The sequence below is a fragment of the Bidens hawaiensis genome, unplaced genomic scaffold (genome assembly GCF_021521415.1).
Source record: "Bidens hawaiensis isolate Kalapana, Puna unplaced genomic scaffold, B.hawaiensis_p1.1 tig00025356_1, whole genome shotgun sequence".
Lineage (NCBI taxonomy): Eukaryota > Viridiplantae > Streptophyta > Magnoliopsida > Asterales > Asteraceae > Bidens > Bidens hawaiensis.
Genome location: NW_027494040.1, coordinates 115,323 through 133,389, shown reverse-complemented (window position 1 = coordinate 133,389; position 18,067 = coordinate 115,323). Strand labels below are relative to the sequence as shown.

General features: G+C 31.7%; 1 protein-coding gene across 1 annotated transcript; it reads right to left on the bottom strand.

The window, feature by feature from the left end:
• Nucleotides 1–1,590: 1,590 nt before the first annotated feature.
• Nucleotides 1,591–5,085, bottom strand: LOC143571357 (large ribosomal subunit protein uL1c-like). The gene is made up of 7 exons (XM_077056800.1): nucleotides 4,586–5,085; nucleotides 3,001–3,180; nucleotides 2,856–2,910; nucleotides 2,571–2,698; nucleotides 2,261–2,344; nucleotides 2,052–2,177; nucleotides 1,591–1,967 (listed from the first exon to the last, which is right to left on the bottom strand). Exons 1-7 carry the CDS (start codon nucleotides 4,934–4,936, stop codon nucleotides 1,839–1,841), a joined length of 1,053 nt encoding a protein of 350 aa, XP_076912915.1. The 5' UTR covers nucleotides 4,937–5,085; the 3' UTR covers nucleotides 1,591–1,838.
• Nucleotides 5,086–18,067: the final 12,982 nt, after the last annotated feature.

The window sequence follows — 18,067 nt, the reverse complement described above, 5'->3', positions numbered from 1 at the left end:
AGCGACGCCCCGGGGGGACTTACAGTGTGTCTTAGAAGTGTAAGAAATAATCTGGCGCGTTAGATATGTTGATCTGACGGTGGATATGGAAAGTGTGTTTTTTGTTCAGTGTGTTTTATTTCAGTTGTGGTGTGTTTTTTGTTTGGTATGTTTTAATAGATATAGTGATAAAAACACACACACACACACACATATATATGAGATTGTTAACGTAAAAATTGAATTTTCGTGCTAAACATGAGAATCAAGTAGAGTAATTATATATACAAGTAGAGTAATTACATAATTACTCTATGATAATTACTCTACTTGATTTTCACGTTTTGCACGTTAATTTTATTTGTATTTGATTCAAAACCTATATATATATGTGTGTGTAAATTAGCTAAAGCTCATTGAAACTTGGTGATGAATGAGTAAAATGATAATTTATACCAAATAAAATTTATGCAATTTTATAACCACCTCAATAGGTTTCTAGAATTTCAAAGGTGGTTATCTAAAATCAAAGTTAATAGCTAACTTGAAAAGATTCAAACATGTCAACTAAAATATAAAGATATTAGTAAGTAGTCATATTTACCGTAACAAATATATTTTCTTTCACACGTAGGGTGGTGAGAGTATATCTGATATCTCATCTATCTTGTATATTTTGTAACTTTGTCTCCTTCACATCATCATCATATCACATTTTTTTCTCATCTTATCCCAAAACCATAGATATACATTCACCAAATCATTCCACCCATCTCAAACTTTTCAATATATAATTCAAATGAAAATTATTAAAATTAAATAATAACAATAATAATAGTTCTCATCATTTAAATATTGTTACATTTGTTTTCATTTTTACTTTTTATATTAAATTGATGTCGGGATAACCGGCATCACTCCACTAGCCCTCCCAATTTTCACTCGGTATCATAGCGGGTGGTGTTCCATAATCGGTAACACATCAAAAGTCATCTCATCCTGCTTGATACTTGCTCCTTTTAACACCTTTATGGTTTATACAGAAAAGTTTAAATAGTTATGTTTTATAATTTGGTGCCTTATATAGTTTATAATTATAATGAGTATAGAGAAATAGTATAAACAAAATCGTCTATTAATCTTTTCTTTTAAACGACAATTACTAGTCCTAAAATTCACCTAGTATTCAACTTTTGTGACTCAACTTTGACAAGAAGAAACACTTGATACCACTAGATTAAAAAGCTAAAAAACTATCAACAATCGTCTCATAATCTATTTAATATCGTAGCAAGGTACATGATATAAAAGTTGTCTTCACTACAGCCATTAATTCAAGATGCCTCAGTTGACTTTAAGAAGACAGAATTTAAAAATATTAGCTGGAAAGTGATTTGCACACAGAATTTATAATTCGAAATTCTTATTGAATAATATTTAATAAATCAAAATATATATATATATATATAACGCATTCTAAAATTCCATCACATGGACCTATAGTCCTATACAAAGAGAGAAAAGAGTATCCAAAATATTCTTCTTATTATTATTATTATATCTAGTGGAGTATGTTGTCATGCTTCACTATAGAATATGTTCATTCATCACTTGAATGAAGCCATTGTAATCATTTAACTTAGATTAACGTATCATACAAATACTCAGATCTTTAAACCAAAATAACATCATACAAATGTTTCCTTGAACCAACATAAAAAACACTAATGAGAATCTTGATCCAAGAAACACCTTCCCTTGTTCCAACCATGATATACTTACTGCACCACCTCATCTTCCAAGAACACATCCTTAGAAGCTAATTTACATCTATGGTTTACAATCCTTAAACAACCATTCTACTGAAGCTTAAACTCAAGCATGTCCTTTATGTCTAACCGGATCGACGGCCCCATTGATGAACATATATGCGCACTTTTCCAGTACACTCCTTTCGCCCCTGTCGGCTTGTTTGTTTCCACAGATTTCTGCCGTTTCACAAACCGATCAGAAAACGAGTTATGTTCACAGAAAAGAAGCATTACAAACAATGAAACAAGCACGAGGCTTACCACTGTAGCGAGAAGGTTTATTAGTAGATCTTCTTCTGAGAAGTTCGCCTTCCCGAATGGCAAGTGAACGATTCCTGTTTTGTCCGCTCGGAATTCCACTTTTCCCTTCTTAAATTCCTCTATGGTCTGTCAAGGAATATATTATGGTCAATGGTCAATGAATGTATGTATACATGTATGTATGTAACTATGTACGTGTATATGTATACCTGGGGAATATTAGTTGTCACGGTCCCGGCTTTTGGGTTAGGCATAAGTCCTCGGGGTCCCAAGATTTTCCCCAAACTGGCAACCTGTCGACATATAATCGTTCAGAATTTAGTTACATTTTTAGGCAGCATTAATTTATATAAAATGGCGGGATCAGGTACAAATGAGTTTTAATCTGCGAATTGTGCAAAGTGATTACAATTTTGCCACCACGTGGACTTTTCTCTTCACTTCGCGCCAGTTTGCACGTTAAGTTTTATTCGTATCTGATCCAAACACTATATGATATGATCTAAAGTAAAGTAAAACCTTAGGCATCATATCAGGAGTTGCAACAAGTTTGTCAAATTCCATGAACCCTCCTTTAATTTGCTCTATCAAGTCCTCTCCGCCAACAATATCTGCTCCTGCATTTTTTGCTTCATCGATCTTTTCACCTGTGGATTTTAATAATCCAAAAAATTAATACAAGATCCTAACTAGTGGCTAACAAAGAACTTATCTATAAAGACAAAATTATATCATAATTAAACGAGTTAAAATAACAAGCCAAAAGATAATTATTTTCGTGTCATGCCAAAAATTATCACAAACCTTGAGTCAAAACAGCCACCCTAACAACCTGCCCAGTTCCTTTAGGCAAATTCACCTACATTAGAATATCCAAATAATCATAAATTGCTACAAACATGTTATATATCAATATATCATACTCCAAATAAAGTATTTTGTAACTCACTGTTGCTCTCAACTGCTGATCATTATATTTTGGGTCGATATTAAGACGAAAATGTGCTTCTGCACTCTCATTAAACTTTGTGCTCGACATTTGTTTCAGCAATGATACCGCGGTTTTCACATCATATTCTTTCTTATTCTCCCTCAGCTTCTGAACCTCCAAAAACCTCTTTGACCTAGTCTGATAAACCCAAATTGCACAACAAAAACATAAATACGCAACTAACCAGAAGCCAGATATATTTCCATCATCAAGAACTTCCCCATGCCAACTGATAACAGCAGTCGGATTGGGCCCAATTAAGCCCCATATACCTCACCCTCAATTGACTAACTGAGAGTCCATTTTTAAACTACATTATACTATTTTAGGGGTGTGCATGAAACCCAAAAAACCATAGCGAAACAAAAACCGATGGTTCGGTTTTATGCTTTCATAAAAACCAAACTTCTGGTTCGGTATCGGTTTTGTGTGTAACGAAAACCAAACTGAACTCATAGACTTTGTTTTTTATTAAAATTTGTAAGTAATTTATAATATTTTTGTGAAATTAGCAAACCAGTTAATAGTCGGGCAAAAAGGGTGGTACGGTTTGATCTCGAATGGGCGGGTTTGGATGAAATCACAAGAAGAATGGCTAAAGAGAAAATCAATAGCTCGGAGGCTAAGTTATTTTTATTTTTAGTATTTGATTTTGTTTCCATTTAGTCCTAGTTTTGGGGTGTCTATATAAACCCTTTTATGTTTTATGTTCTTAATTAAGTCGATAACAAACGAAAAGAGTCGATCAAGTTTTTGATCAAACTCGAACATGTTCGTGGTTTTTGTGTGCTCCCAGTTTAACAACTTTAACCCAAAAATTTTAGCCCAAACGTATAATAATCAATTAATCATTAACTAACAAAATAATTTAGACCATAATTCATTATTATCAGCCAACCATTTTTTCCCCAAAATTTTCAAGCCCAAATAGCAAAACCGAAAACACCTAAACTAAACTGAACCCAAACAAAAAAAACTGAAACTAGGGCTGAAAATGAACCGAACGTTTAGGGAACAGTTCATGAACCATTCGGCAGGAAGTTCGTTTACGTTTGTTCTTTTAATAAATGAACTAGCATGAACATAGGTTGTGTTCGTTCACTTGTGTTCGTGAATGGTTGATAATGTGTTCATTTATGTTCGTTTGATTATGTTCATTAGTTAAAGGTTTTATATTTTTATAACAGCTTATTTGTAATAACCAACCTAACATGCTTGCCTTGTCGACATCATCAAAATAAAGCCGCTGATTGGGGGATGATTATGTCTATGATTATTATTATCTCAAGTGCTTAACTTTATATTTAATTAAGGTGATTATATCTTATGTTTTGGATTAAAAATGTTGCTTTTTTTTTCTTAAACAGTACATGTTTGTTTGCGTTCGTGAACCGTTCACGAACAAGTTCAATTCGAGCGGTTCATTTCCATTCGTTTACAGTCCCACTCACATACTAAAATCACTAACAAATTCCACAATAAATAAAAAAAACAATTAAAACCAAATAACATTAACAACAATTAAGACAATAAACATACATACCCTGTCTCTCTTAAGCGGCAACGCAGCTTTCCCTTTCTTCGGTTTAGTCACTACCGGAGGCGCCGCCGTAGCAACAGCGCCGCCACCAACATCCTCTTCAACATCTTCTTCATCCAATTCAGCTTCCGCCGCCACCGCAGACACCAAAAAGCTTGAATCTTTATTGTTATTGTAATTGAAAACTCCTGATTTGAAAGTGGTGGGTCTGGTGCATTCTAACTGGGATTGCAAGAACAAGAATTTGATTTTGGGGTTGGGTTTGAAAGAGAAAGATGAAATTAAAGATGATTTGGGTTCTTGGGGAAGGTGGATTGATGATAGAGTGAGTGTAGTAGCTGAAGTGGAAGCCATTGTTTATTTTACTTTACTGGTTTTGGCTTATGATTTGTGTGTTTTATCCATACACTAGTATACCATGAAGATGATGATAAGGCATTTTGGGTTGGTTTACAGGTTGTATCCCTTTAAGTTGTGGTTTGTGCACAAATGCACCCTCTTCTTTTCTACCAGGGTGGTGTTGCTATGTTCTATTGGGCCAGACTTGAGCCCAGTTGGACTACTTTTATGTTGACGGTTTGTGTTGATAGAATAGAAGCTCTTCCTACTCTCGTATCCGATGAAAAATAGGCTTAAGAGACATCCATGGACAGCCGCCACCCACGTGGTTTAGCTAATTCAACAGTCTTTGGAGAAAAGAGACAAGTACCACCGGACAAGCAAATCACTTTTGGAATCACATCCTTTTACGGTAATTTAAGGTGAAAATATGGTACTTTTAGGAACCGGAACCGGGTAAGAACTAGTTTCGGGTGTGGTTAACAAAAAGTCAAGAACCAGTTTCGATATGGTAGGGTATTTGTTGGTTTTTTATCAGGTTTTGGCCAGATCAGGTCCAAATTTTGACCAGATAGAGGTGGAACCGATTTTGGCAGGTCCGCTTTTCTTAGGAACCGAAACTTGATTCGCACACGTGGGTCAGGTTGGGTAGGAACTGGTTCCGGATCAAGTATACCAGGTCAGGTCAGATACAGGGTTTTTTACCCACCTCTAGATACCAAAATTTTGATTATAAAAAACTAAAGTATTAAAAAGTGACTAGAAATCTTTTATGGTTCCTATTATGTACTTAGAAATATTAGAGTTGGTAAGGTCTTAAATGATTTTAGAACATTACACTCATGAGTCATGACCAAGTGCCCAAGTTAATAACTATAAAAGATATTAAATAAAATAATACTCGTGTCTGTGAGAGATGCATGACGTCAAAATATATTTTACGAATCAGTTTTTGATTTGGTGATTTTGAGATCACGGTATATTTGTTTAGTAGTTGAGTAGTAGTATGGTGGTTATATCAAATTTATTTATTTGAGACGTATGAATCAGTTTAAATGATATATGTTTATGTCGTGTGGTGGTCGGTTTATGCATAAGACCACACCGCCATCTCATATTTGATAGATAGTTGTATACTTGCATATTTTTTTTTTTGAAAGGCGGTATATTATATAAATAAAGAAAACAGTCCTAGCAAGTAGCTAGAACAAAAAAACAAAACATTACAAGTACAATAGAGGGTTCTTAATCCACTCGATCCGAGAAATATTACATTTACGATTTCTGCTACTATACCATAAGAATGAGAAATGTAAAATTTCATCAAATATCGTTTCTTTGTTATGTCGAGTCTTCTCAAATACCAAGTCATTTCTGAATCTCCAAATAATCCACCAAGTGACAAAAATAATCATTCCGATCAAATCTTTCTTATGAGTTTGAACTCTTAACGTGTCCCACCAAGACATCAGCACAATCGAAACCAAAGAGGAAGACAACGGAAGGCCAAGCTAAGAAGCAATAAAACCCCAAATCTGATTAGTCACCGAGCACATACCGAAAACATGGTCGATAGACTCCTCACGATCATTACAGACAGGACATAAACAACTCGGAATGTCTATACCCTTACTCACCAAATTGACTCTCGTATGAAGTCTCTTAAACAACACCCTCCAAGCACAAATATTAGCTTTTCTAGGAAGAAATTTGAACCATATTGTCTTTCGAGCCCACGATGGAAGAAAAAAGTCATCAATAACCTTCCTAACACCTTTAACCGTGAGGTCTATCATATCCCCAAAATTCCAAACCCATCTATCTTGAGAATCCGTTAAACTTACATGTCCTAACTCAACCATCAAATTATCAAATTGTTCACGTTCTCCTCCCCCTCTAATCTCTTTTCTCTAATTTCAAGAAACTGTGAGTCAATTGTAAGCAATTAATGTAAGCAATTGTAACTGTGAGTCATTGTCCTCCTCGTTCCATTCCCTATATATAATTACAAAGATAATAGATAACTATTGAAATAGTATCTCAACAACCTATATAATATTTTGGCAAATCATTCTATACAATATAGTTATCTTATTGCTATTACCCCCCCCCCCCCCGGCAGTTGAAGCAGGATGTGATCGTATGCTAAGACTGAACCGGAAGTCGTTGACTTGGTATCGTGTGGGCATGTGTAAAATGCGAACGCAACGCAGTGAAACTGTTCGCGAACGAAATGGATATCTAGCTCAATATGTTTTGTTCTTTGATGTTGAACTGGTACCCAGACATGTAAATAGCATTGACATTGTCATAGTAAACGAGAGGAGCACGTGATAGTGGGCGCCAGAGTTCCACGAGAAGATTACGTAACCAACATATTTTTGCAACGACATTAGCAACTCTGTGTATTATGCTTCGGCACTGGAACGATAAATAGTTGGTTGTCTTTTTTATGACCGTGAGATGAGGTTGTTGCCAACGTATACACAATAACCAGAAGTGGAGCGACGGGAGTTCGGACACGTGGCCCAATCGGCATCTGTATAGGCCAGCAAAGAAAGTGAAGTGTGTTTCCTCAATGTGATGCTATAATCAGTTGTACCTTTAACTTAACGAGCAATCCTCTTAAAAACATCCTAGTGATCGGTTCGAGGTGGGTGCATATGCATGCATATTTGTTGCACCGCATACGTAATATCGGGTCAAGTAAAAGTCAAATATTGTAATACACCGGTAAGACTTTTGTACAAAGTGGGATCAGCAAATGGCTCCCCTAAATTTGAACCGAGCTTGGGATTTGATGATTTAGGATTTGATGTTTCTTCTCCTTGACCTTGTTTATATTTGTATAATTAGTTTAATATTTAATTAAAAGCCAATTAAAACAAAAACCAAATAATACAAAACCATTTAAAACCGAATTAAGTATTGTTTTAAGAAATTAATTCATTTATAATGGAGGGTTGGGTTATTCTACAAAAGTTAACAAAAATGTGAATTTTGAGAAGCCATAAGCAATTGACATGTGTCAAGTGGGCGACCAAAAGAAAAGGGCATATAAGTAATAGTACATATTTTCTCTCTTCGCATACAAGTCACATGTTAATTCCTCCATTATTTTAAAAAGTCGATAACCTTTTCATATGATATTTAAAAAAAATAAAAAAATCACCATAATAACAATTATTTTTTTATCTTAATATGAGTATTATTTTTATTTTTTTATAAAAATTAAAGCAAAAATCACGTCAATGTGTCTTTTTGCTTTCCATTGTGTATTTTTTCGTCATTGTGTCTTCTGTTTGTCATTGTTTTTTTCGTCATTGTGCCTTGCAACTCATCATTATTTTTAAATACTAATAACACCGTTGTGTAATAAAAATATCTAAATCTAATGAAAAATATCAACAAATTATCTAATACATAAATCACAATGATGAATACATATTACACAATACCCTGAAACGTAAAACACAATGATGAATACATATAACACAATGGCGAATACATATAACACAATGACCTGAAACGTAAAACACAATGAAAACTATACATTACACAATGACTTGAACGTAATACACAATGAACATAATACAATGTTTCTCAAATTAAGTGAATGTCACATGTCAATTCAGAATAAAAGACAATGAATGTATTATAAAATGACTAAAACAAAATGATAAGTAGAAAGACAAATTTTTAGCACAAAGACACAATAACGAACAAAAAGACACAATTATGTAATCTTTGTTTTAATTTTTATCTTTAATATAAGTATCGATTGCAAAACACAATACCAAAATTTATAACACAACTTATAGAAAAACCCAATTAAAAAACACAATGAACAACCAAATAACACAATATAAAAAACTCACTATTTTTTATATATAACAATATGATATTCATGTTAAAGATAAAAAAAACACTTGTTATTACGGTAAAAAAAATCTAAAAAAATGTCGTACGAAAAAGTTATAGACGTTTTAAAATGATTGAGAAATTGACATGTGTCTTGCATGTGGATAGAGAGTAATTATAAGAGAGTTATTATCTTCGTACCCTTCTCGTCAATTTTGATTTTTTAAATTAATCTGCACAATCCAAATTTAAGATCAATAAATTAGATTTTTTCTCATTTTTCTTATTTTTGTTGTATTTTGTATTTTAGCCTTACCCGTATAATAAACTATTGATTTTTCTATTTGTAAAACCCTTTAAAACTATACCATTACAAAATTACTCCCTAAATTAATATGGACTTTTCTATTAGAAAATCCATCGATATATACATCTCTAATAAATTTAGTTTGTCATTTTTCTATTTGATCTTGGCATGTTATTACAAAAAAAATTACCGGTTTGGGTTTAGAGGACTCCTCCGGCTCAGAGCTTTCAGGTATCTACTAAGAGCAGACTACGCCGTTAGCCTCATAACAGAAGATGGTAATATACGAAAAGTCTCTGGTGTTAGAATAAAATTGTGGCATATAGATGTGATAAGCAAAAAAGATTATTGGTAGAGAGAGGGAGTAAGGAAGAGTGGATAAATATTTACCAAGTGAAATTGGTTGGATTCAAGTATCTACGTCATCATGACCCATTACCCATTCTCATATTAAGACTGATGTGTGGTGATGTAAACGATTAATTTGTCAAAATCTGTTTAAAACAAAAAATTAAAACAAAGATTACATTCATTGTCTAAAATAAAATAACATCAAGGAATCAGAGAACCTGAAGTGTTGTTTCACTTTCACTTTCACCTATAAAACTAAAAGGAAAAAACATATTCATGACGTTTATAGGTTAATAGATTAATTAATATCTTTACTGTAAATTCATTTAGAGTGTTTTTTATGTATGTTCACTTTTTAGATTTGAATTTAGTGAATCATAATAAAACGTAATAAGTAAAAAAAAAACACACACATAACTAAAGCATGTTAAAATTTCCCAAACAATCGATAACTAAAAATCTAATTTAAAACAAATTGGATTTTAATAGACCAATCTATAACTCGTTGGCCAAATTGATATATATTAGCAATGTGATAAATGGCATTTCTAATTTTTACTTTTTCCTACCATTAACAATGTCACTTAAGTCTATCCATTGTGATTTAACTAAAAAATCCATAATGTCTCGTCCCGTTCCGCCACGACATTGACACGTAGATAAATGAATTTTAACTAATTCATCATTTAACTATCACATTGTAGCTAGCTAATATTTAATAAAAAAAAAGAAAATAAATAAATGTGTGCGCGTGTGTGTTTGCATGTGATTGGTGGAGAGAAATTGGCCCCACACACCCAAAATGTGAGAGGGCATTAAAGGAATGACGTCAATGGGGCTAACACCTTTCATTAATCTGCACATTTTGATGTTCAAGGGCGTAAAGGCTTAGGCTGAGGGGTGTGGGGCTTCAACGGGGGCGCTAGAGCCCCTCCGCTCGCGCCCCCAGGCGCTAACACCACACCACCAGGGCGCTAGCAGGGGTGCTAACGGGGCGCTAACGCGAAAAACAATGCAGGCGTGAGCCGGTTAGCGGGAGGAGAGAGAGGGCTGCACAACTTTTGATGGTTTTTTGACCGTTGGGAGCCGAACAAACCAAAAAAAAATATATTTTTCCTATATAATTATACCCCATTTCACCCATTTTTATACCAAAACTTCAAACCTTCACCCAAAATCAATTCATCTTCTCAACTTTTTTTTAAAAAAAATGGCTGGAAATTGGTTCCCAAACCTTGATTCGATTATCTTGACGATGATTTATGGTCGTCACCGCACCAACCGATGTTTTATTCGGAGCCGCAAGAATCATCCGGTTTTCAACCATCCAACACACAACCGTCTCCTAACTTTGTTGTTCTGGAGACACAAGAATCACACGGTGAAGCTACGGGACCAAAAAGACGCGTCCACCGGAAAAAACAAGTTGCAACGGACCGGTCGGGACCGGCTTCGACTCCGAGGACGAAACGGAAAGCCACTCCGTGGTCATCGGATGAGAAGGAAGCCTTGTGTCGGGCTTGGATAGTCATTTCTGAGGATCGGCGTTGCAGTAATTGTTTTAACGTTTTTAAAAATGATTTTTAATAAAAAAGTTAAATAAAAAAGTTAAATGGAAATCTAATTTATTTAGTCATTTTGCAGCCGACTACCAAAAGAGCAAGATTTTTTGGACAAAGGTTAGGGAGACGTTCTACATGCTCGTTGGGAGTACAGAGCGGAACGCCGATATGATTTCGGGTCGGTGGTCCGAAATCAGAAAATTTGTCGGCTTGTTTACTAATCTTTTCAACAGGAACAGCGGTCGTATGAGACCAAGTGGCAGTGATGATTTGGCGGTTTACAATTTCACGGTCGAAGAGTGGAAGCAGGAGTGTTTGCGGAGGTATGGGATGGTGAAGACGTGGGACGATTTAAAGTTGTGGGAGAGGTTGAAAAGGTGTTCCAGGTGGGTTGAGCTGGTGGCGCCGGACTTTGATGCGGAAGTAAGGCCGAAACGGACTAAAACTAGTTCGTCTGGAGCGTATAGCACTTCAACCGGGTCGGATTGCCGCGTTGGATTCGACCTAAACATTGGTGAGGAGGAAACGTCTTCACCGCCGAGGAGGTGGCCATTGGGAAGGGACGCCAAGGGGAAAAAACCGGCTGAGGGGGAAGCCGTAAACATCGCCAATCTTGTTGAATCCCTCAATAAATTCAACAAAACCATGGAGGTGGTCTCTTATGACAAAAAGGAAAAAAGTCGAATGAGAGATTTGGACTTTCTTACTAGAGACTTCAGTAACCTAAATCCGGTCGATCAAATGCTAATGGAAAAGCAAAAGGAACGTATCCGAAAGAGGTTGATCGAAGAAGACCAAGCCGAAGAATAAGAAGAATGTTTTTTTTAGTACTTTAATTTTTATTTTATTTTTAGATATTAATATGTTTTTTTATTAATGTGTGTTTTTTTAATAATTTATGAGTTTTTTTAATAATACGTAGTTTGAATATATTTATAAAAAAATAAAAAAAAATTCGCTGGAGCCCCTGCTGGAGCCCCTCCACACCAGGGCCAGAGACCCCAACGGGGGCTCCAACACCCCCCTTATCCAGTTTCTCTCTCTACCACACGTCATAATATTATTGGTTGGAGCCCCCATTAAAGCCTCCATTAAAGACCCCACACCCCGCAGCCTTATATGGGTTTGACATCCTTTCTTTAATGCTCACAACGTACGGTTTAACATAAAAGTAATCTCGTCCTTTTCTAGCTCTCCGTTAAATAAAATTGTCACTATAAACAAAAGTACTATTGTCATTTAGACTTTTAGATTATTACGACCACATGATTGGTTTTTATGAATCCATTTTTCATATATAAAAAAATTTATATATTTATTTCTTATTTATTACTAGATTTTTTTCTCAAGAAAAGATAAGGTAAATACTAATTATCAGTTTAACATTAAAGGTAAGGTGCCCTGTATATTATTATTAAAAAAATCAAAGTTGATTTAACGTTTGATGATGATAAAAAAAAAGTTGATTTAACCGATGTAACAAAGAATATGATTACCTTAAACGAGGTAATAAAATAAGTTTTGATTTGATTGATGTGGAGAAAAGTTAAATAACACCATGGATAGATTAGGTTATCGTTGTATCATCAATTGTGACAAATATACTATACTATAGATCAGGAGGTTTTACGTAACCTTCTAATGTAACATTGTTTTGTTTTTAGAGTTTGGAGTAGTATTTTTCTTTATCCAACTTTTTGCTAAACCTTGGTTGATTGAAGAGATATGGTCCTAGATCCGGGTTGGATCCGGATCTAAACTGAAGGACAATCAAATACCATGAAGGGAAAATACCAAGAAAAAAAAAACCTGCAAGCTCACACCTGGGCGAATAGGTCCAAATTGTTACGCAAGATAACGTACAACAAGATCACTGCCAGCACTAGAATTGTGCAGGCAAAAGTACCCATGGATAGATTAGGTTTAAACCGGTTTTAAGCGGTTTAAAACCGGTTTGATAGTGAAACGAGTGAATTGATATATGAACCGACAGTCCAGTTCGGCTGAAACTGGTTTTAGATATGAACCGGTTCGGTTTCCGATTAACAGGTTTCAGACCGATTTTTTTGCATGTCTAATAGTAGGTACACGCGAGACCACCACAATAGACATGCGAAGGAGACAATAGTACTAAAAAGTGGGCCATGTCCCAAAAACACATCCATGATCTCTACTATGACGACTGTAGAAGGACAGACCGGATACTCCCTCACACCTCCGGCTATAAATAGATGGCTTCTCCAAACGGTAAAAGGATTTGAACTTCACTCTCTCTAGTCATACATTATCTCTTCATGCCTTATAAACTTATATGCACAGAGAGACCGTCATGAAGGCTATGATGACACTTTTCGTCTCTCCCTTCTAATTATCACCGCTCTCTTCACATCTTTGTATTTGTAGATCTCGACATACCACCCTTTTTTTGGATTCATGATTCCCAGTTAACCTCACCTCGGGAAATACCCGTTCAGCCTTGATTGAACTCGTTTTCCTCAACAGGTTATTCAAATATCAATTTAGTTCTGTTATTATATGTCTATCCCAACTTAAAGTAGCCAAAGAAAACTTTTTGAGATGATAATATATTACTGGCTTACAAACTATTTTGTTGTTAGATATGGTTTCTAGAATATATCATGACAACAAGCGACGATTATAACAACTATAGCAAGTTAAATATATGCTATCATTTTCATATTTTAATACATGGGATATCCTGACAAAAATAATAGATTTGACATGCTACTCTCAAAATTAATGCATGATTTTTAATATCTTGGTTATCTATTTATTAACTTAAAAAGATACAAATAGCCACTATTCAATTAAGACAAAAAAGTTTAATTTACATGAGATGAGATGATAATAAAATAAACAAAAATAGTGATGTAATTGATGTAACTTGTTAAAATAAGAATAGAAATGACGTAAAAGAGGTAACAAAATAAAATTTGATTTGATTGAATGAAATAGTATGAAGAAAAAAACAGTTGAAATAGCATCCTGCATAAAAAGTTACATTAAAATCTTTAAAATTTTTAAATACTATTAAAGCAATACAATGTGGACAAATGGCCTTCTTCTAGGTTGTCCACATGTGCAATCCAGTCACCATATTTCCATTCTCATATGCTCTAATATTTTGTCATGTGTCATGTTGACTAAACACCAAAAAACTTATTTAAACCTTAATATTTTCCATAAAAATCATTTTAATCTCTCTCTTTCGACTTACTAACTCCACTATCCACCATCTTCTATATTCCGGTAATGTAGATCGGGATTAATCGTTTTCCGGTAAGGTTATATATCATACTCTAATGGCCAACAATGTTATTTGAGTTTCCGGTAAGGTTTTCCGATATGGTTTTATATTTATTTTAGTTGTTATATGATTTTGTAATAATCTCCTTAGGCTGTATATCAAAATTCAAGATTAAATTGATATTTTGAAGTTATTACGGTTTTCCGGTAAGGTTTTCCGGAATGGTTATATCTTTTTTTTTGCAACATCATATATTATACTTTAATGGCCAACAATGTTATATGATTTTTCGGCAAGGTTATATCTTTTTTCTGCAACATCATATATTGTAGATCTAACCTTTTTATCTTTATTTTCATTGTTAACTGAATTTTTTAAAATCAGTTTAGGTTCTAAATAAAAAACGGCGATTAAGCTAATATTTCTACGTTTTTACGTTTTTCCGGTAAATTTTTCGGTTCATGTGTTATACCTATAACAATGGTTGTTTTATATTTATTTGAAGTTTTATATTTTTCCTGTATTTTTTTTTACATGTTGTTCTTCTAGGTTCTACATAAAAAGTTTCATCCATGGACATTATCATTAGTCTTTTTCCGGTAAGGCCAATAATAAATTGTAAATCAGTGGTTTAACATTCCATAACATGTAGCATTACCGTGATTAATTTTTTTATTTCTAAAAACGATTACAATTTCGAACTTAAAATTCCAAATTTAAGTTAAATTTGAATCTGTAAATGGTAAGTCAATATTCCATAACGTTTAAACTTACCATCATTACAATTTATATTTTCTAAAAAGATTTGATTTAAAAAGTTTAAATTTCCAAATTTAAATTAAAGTTGATTTTTTTATTTAATTGCTGGTCAAAAGTTTAAGTTGGTAAGTTAAACGATTTGATTTAATAAGTTTAAATTTCCAAACGATTTGATTTAAAAAGTTTAAATTTTCAAATTTAAATTAAAGTTGATTTTTTTATTTAATTGTTGGTCAGACGTTTAAGTTGATAAGTTAAACGATTTGACTTAAAAATATTAAATTTCCAAATTTAAATTAAAGCTGATTTTTTTATTTAATTGTTGGTCAAACGTTTAAGTTGGTAAGTTAAACGATTTGATTTAAAAAGTTTAAATTTCCAAACGATTTGATTTAAAAAGTTTAAATTTCCAAATTTTAATTAAAGTTGATTTTTTTTATTTAATTGTTGGTCAAACGTTTAAGTTGGTAAGTTAAACGATTTGATTTAAAAAGTTTAAATTTCCAAACGATTTAATTTAAAAAGTTTAAATTTCTAAATTTAAATTAAAGTTCATTTTTTTATTTAATTGCTGGTCAAATGTTTAAGTTGGTAAGTTAAACGATTTGATTTAAAAAGTTTAAATTTCCAAATTTAAATTAAAGTTGATTTTTTTATTTAATTGCTGGTCAACGTTTAAGTTGGTAAGTTAAACGATTTGATTTAAAAAGTTTAAATTTCCAAACGATTTGATTTAAAAAGATTAAATTTCCAAATTTAAATTAAAGTTGATTTTTTTTATTTAATTTCTGGTCAAACGTTTAAGTTGGTAAGTTAAACGATTTAATTTTAAAAGTTTAAATTTCCAAATTTAAATTAAAGTTGATTTTTTTATTTAATTGCTGGTTAAACGTTTAAGTTGGTCAAACATTTTTAAATTGTATGGTCAAACATTAAAGTTGAATTTAATTTTTAGTTGAACTTTTTAAATGGCTGATTAAACAAACATTCATAATGTCTAAATTACCATCACTAAAATTTATTATTTCTAAAACGATGTAATTTAAAATTTATAAATTTTCAAATTAACGTTGAATTTTATGAATTACTGGGTAAATATTTCATAGCATGTAACATTACCACGATTAAAATTTATTATTTGTAAAACGAATATTAATATTTAATTTTCTCATTTCAGGTTATGTTCCCAACTTGATATAGCTAATTTCATGGGTTGAAGATTTGTTGATAAGATATCTTATTTTTTGTTTAATATTAATGTATATTTTTGTTATTATTCATGTATTTATGTATTTTTCACAATTCATGTAATTTATTTGATTTGTATATAATCAATCATATATAGTTGTTGGTTTTGTCTATTTAATATATTTTAGTCAGAACCGATGTATTAATTTTTTTATTTATGTATCTTATATTTATCTATTTATTAATGATAATCTCTATAATTTATATAATTATTATAATTTTAGTAATTTTGTTATTATTAATTTATTACATTTTCTAATTAGTTGTTACATCTTATTTTGACAGAAATAATAACATTTACTCCTTACCATTTTTATATTTCAATATATTTGACTTAAACATTATTATTTTATTATATTGTAAGATACATTATTATATTTTTAATATATAACAATTACATTATATATGAAAAACTCAATAAATAAGTTATAAAGTTTTTATGATTTTAATTACAAGATATTTAAACTTCTTTTAAATTCGGAAATTGACCAACATTTCAACAAATTTTTAAATGTTTTAATACTCTTCATAATTTTAAACTCATTTCAAAATCTTTTCATAATTTTTTGAGGTTTTCAAATTAACCGAATTAATTTGACTTTCCTTATTTGTTAAAAAAACCGAATTAATAAGTTACAATTTAAGTATATCCCACTAATACAATTTATTGAGTTTGACTATCCTTATTTGTTTAAATAACTAATAATGATAGTTAAACTCAATAAATTGTATTAATGGTTTTAATACAATTTAATTAACATATTTAAACTCCTTTTAAATTCGGAATTTGACCAATCTTTCAACAAAGTTTTAAAAGTTTTAATAATCTCCATAATTTTAAACTCATTTCAAAATATTTTCATAATTTTTTGAAGTTTTCAAATTAACCGATTTGATTTTCATTTTTGTAATATTTCTAAATTAATTAGTTATATTTTTTCAGCTTTAATTATTTTCAAAATCAACATAAAATTTTTTAATCTTTCCAAAGTTATTTGAGAATTCATTTAGTGTAAAACGTTTTTAAGTTTTGCAAATTTAACAAAATATTAATGTCAGTGATTTAAAAGTTTGTTGCAAGATTGGTTAAAAATCAAAAACAATTTCATAATTTTTTGAAGTTGACTAATTCTAATTTTTTTATATTTTGTAACTATAATGAAAATATTTCAAAACGGGTTGTTTTGACATAGTATCAAATTTGTTAGTTAAAAATGACAGCAAAAAAAATGTTTTTATTGATATATCTTTTTGGTTTAATGGTTTAAGTTAGAAACATGTTTTATGTTGTCATTTTTTTTGTTTTTTGTTATATGTTATTTTGTTTTAATAAAAACAACAATTTAATAAAAACAACTTTATTAATGTTCAAATGTTACTCATTATTAAATATGTTATTATGATATATTTAATTTGAATGCTATCATTTTATTATATTTTCAGGTGGTGAAGCAAAATGAGTTTTTTTGATAAAATGTTTGAAAAGTTGATGGTGGTTTATATGAAAGAACATGTTTATGTCTTTTGTTGATGTTTTTTGGTTGTTCGATGTACATTAACTTATTTTAACTTTTAACTTTTAATATCTAGACAATGTAAATGGTTAACGTTTTGGTCCGAAAGTTTGAAGAAGTTTTGTGTTGCTTGAATTAGTTGTTTAAATTTATTATATTTTTTAACATATTTTTCCACCCGTGTGTAACACGGGCTATACCCTAGTAAATAAACATTACACATCACTCTCATATCAATTTAATTCTTGTTTAACATCTATTTGGACTAAACCAACC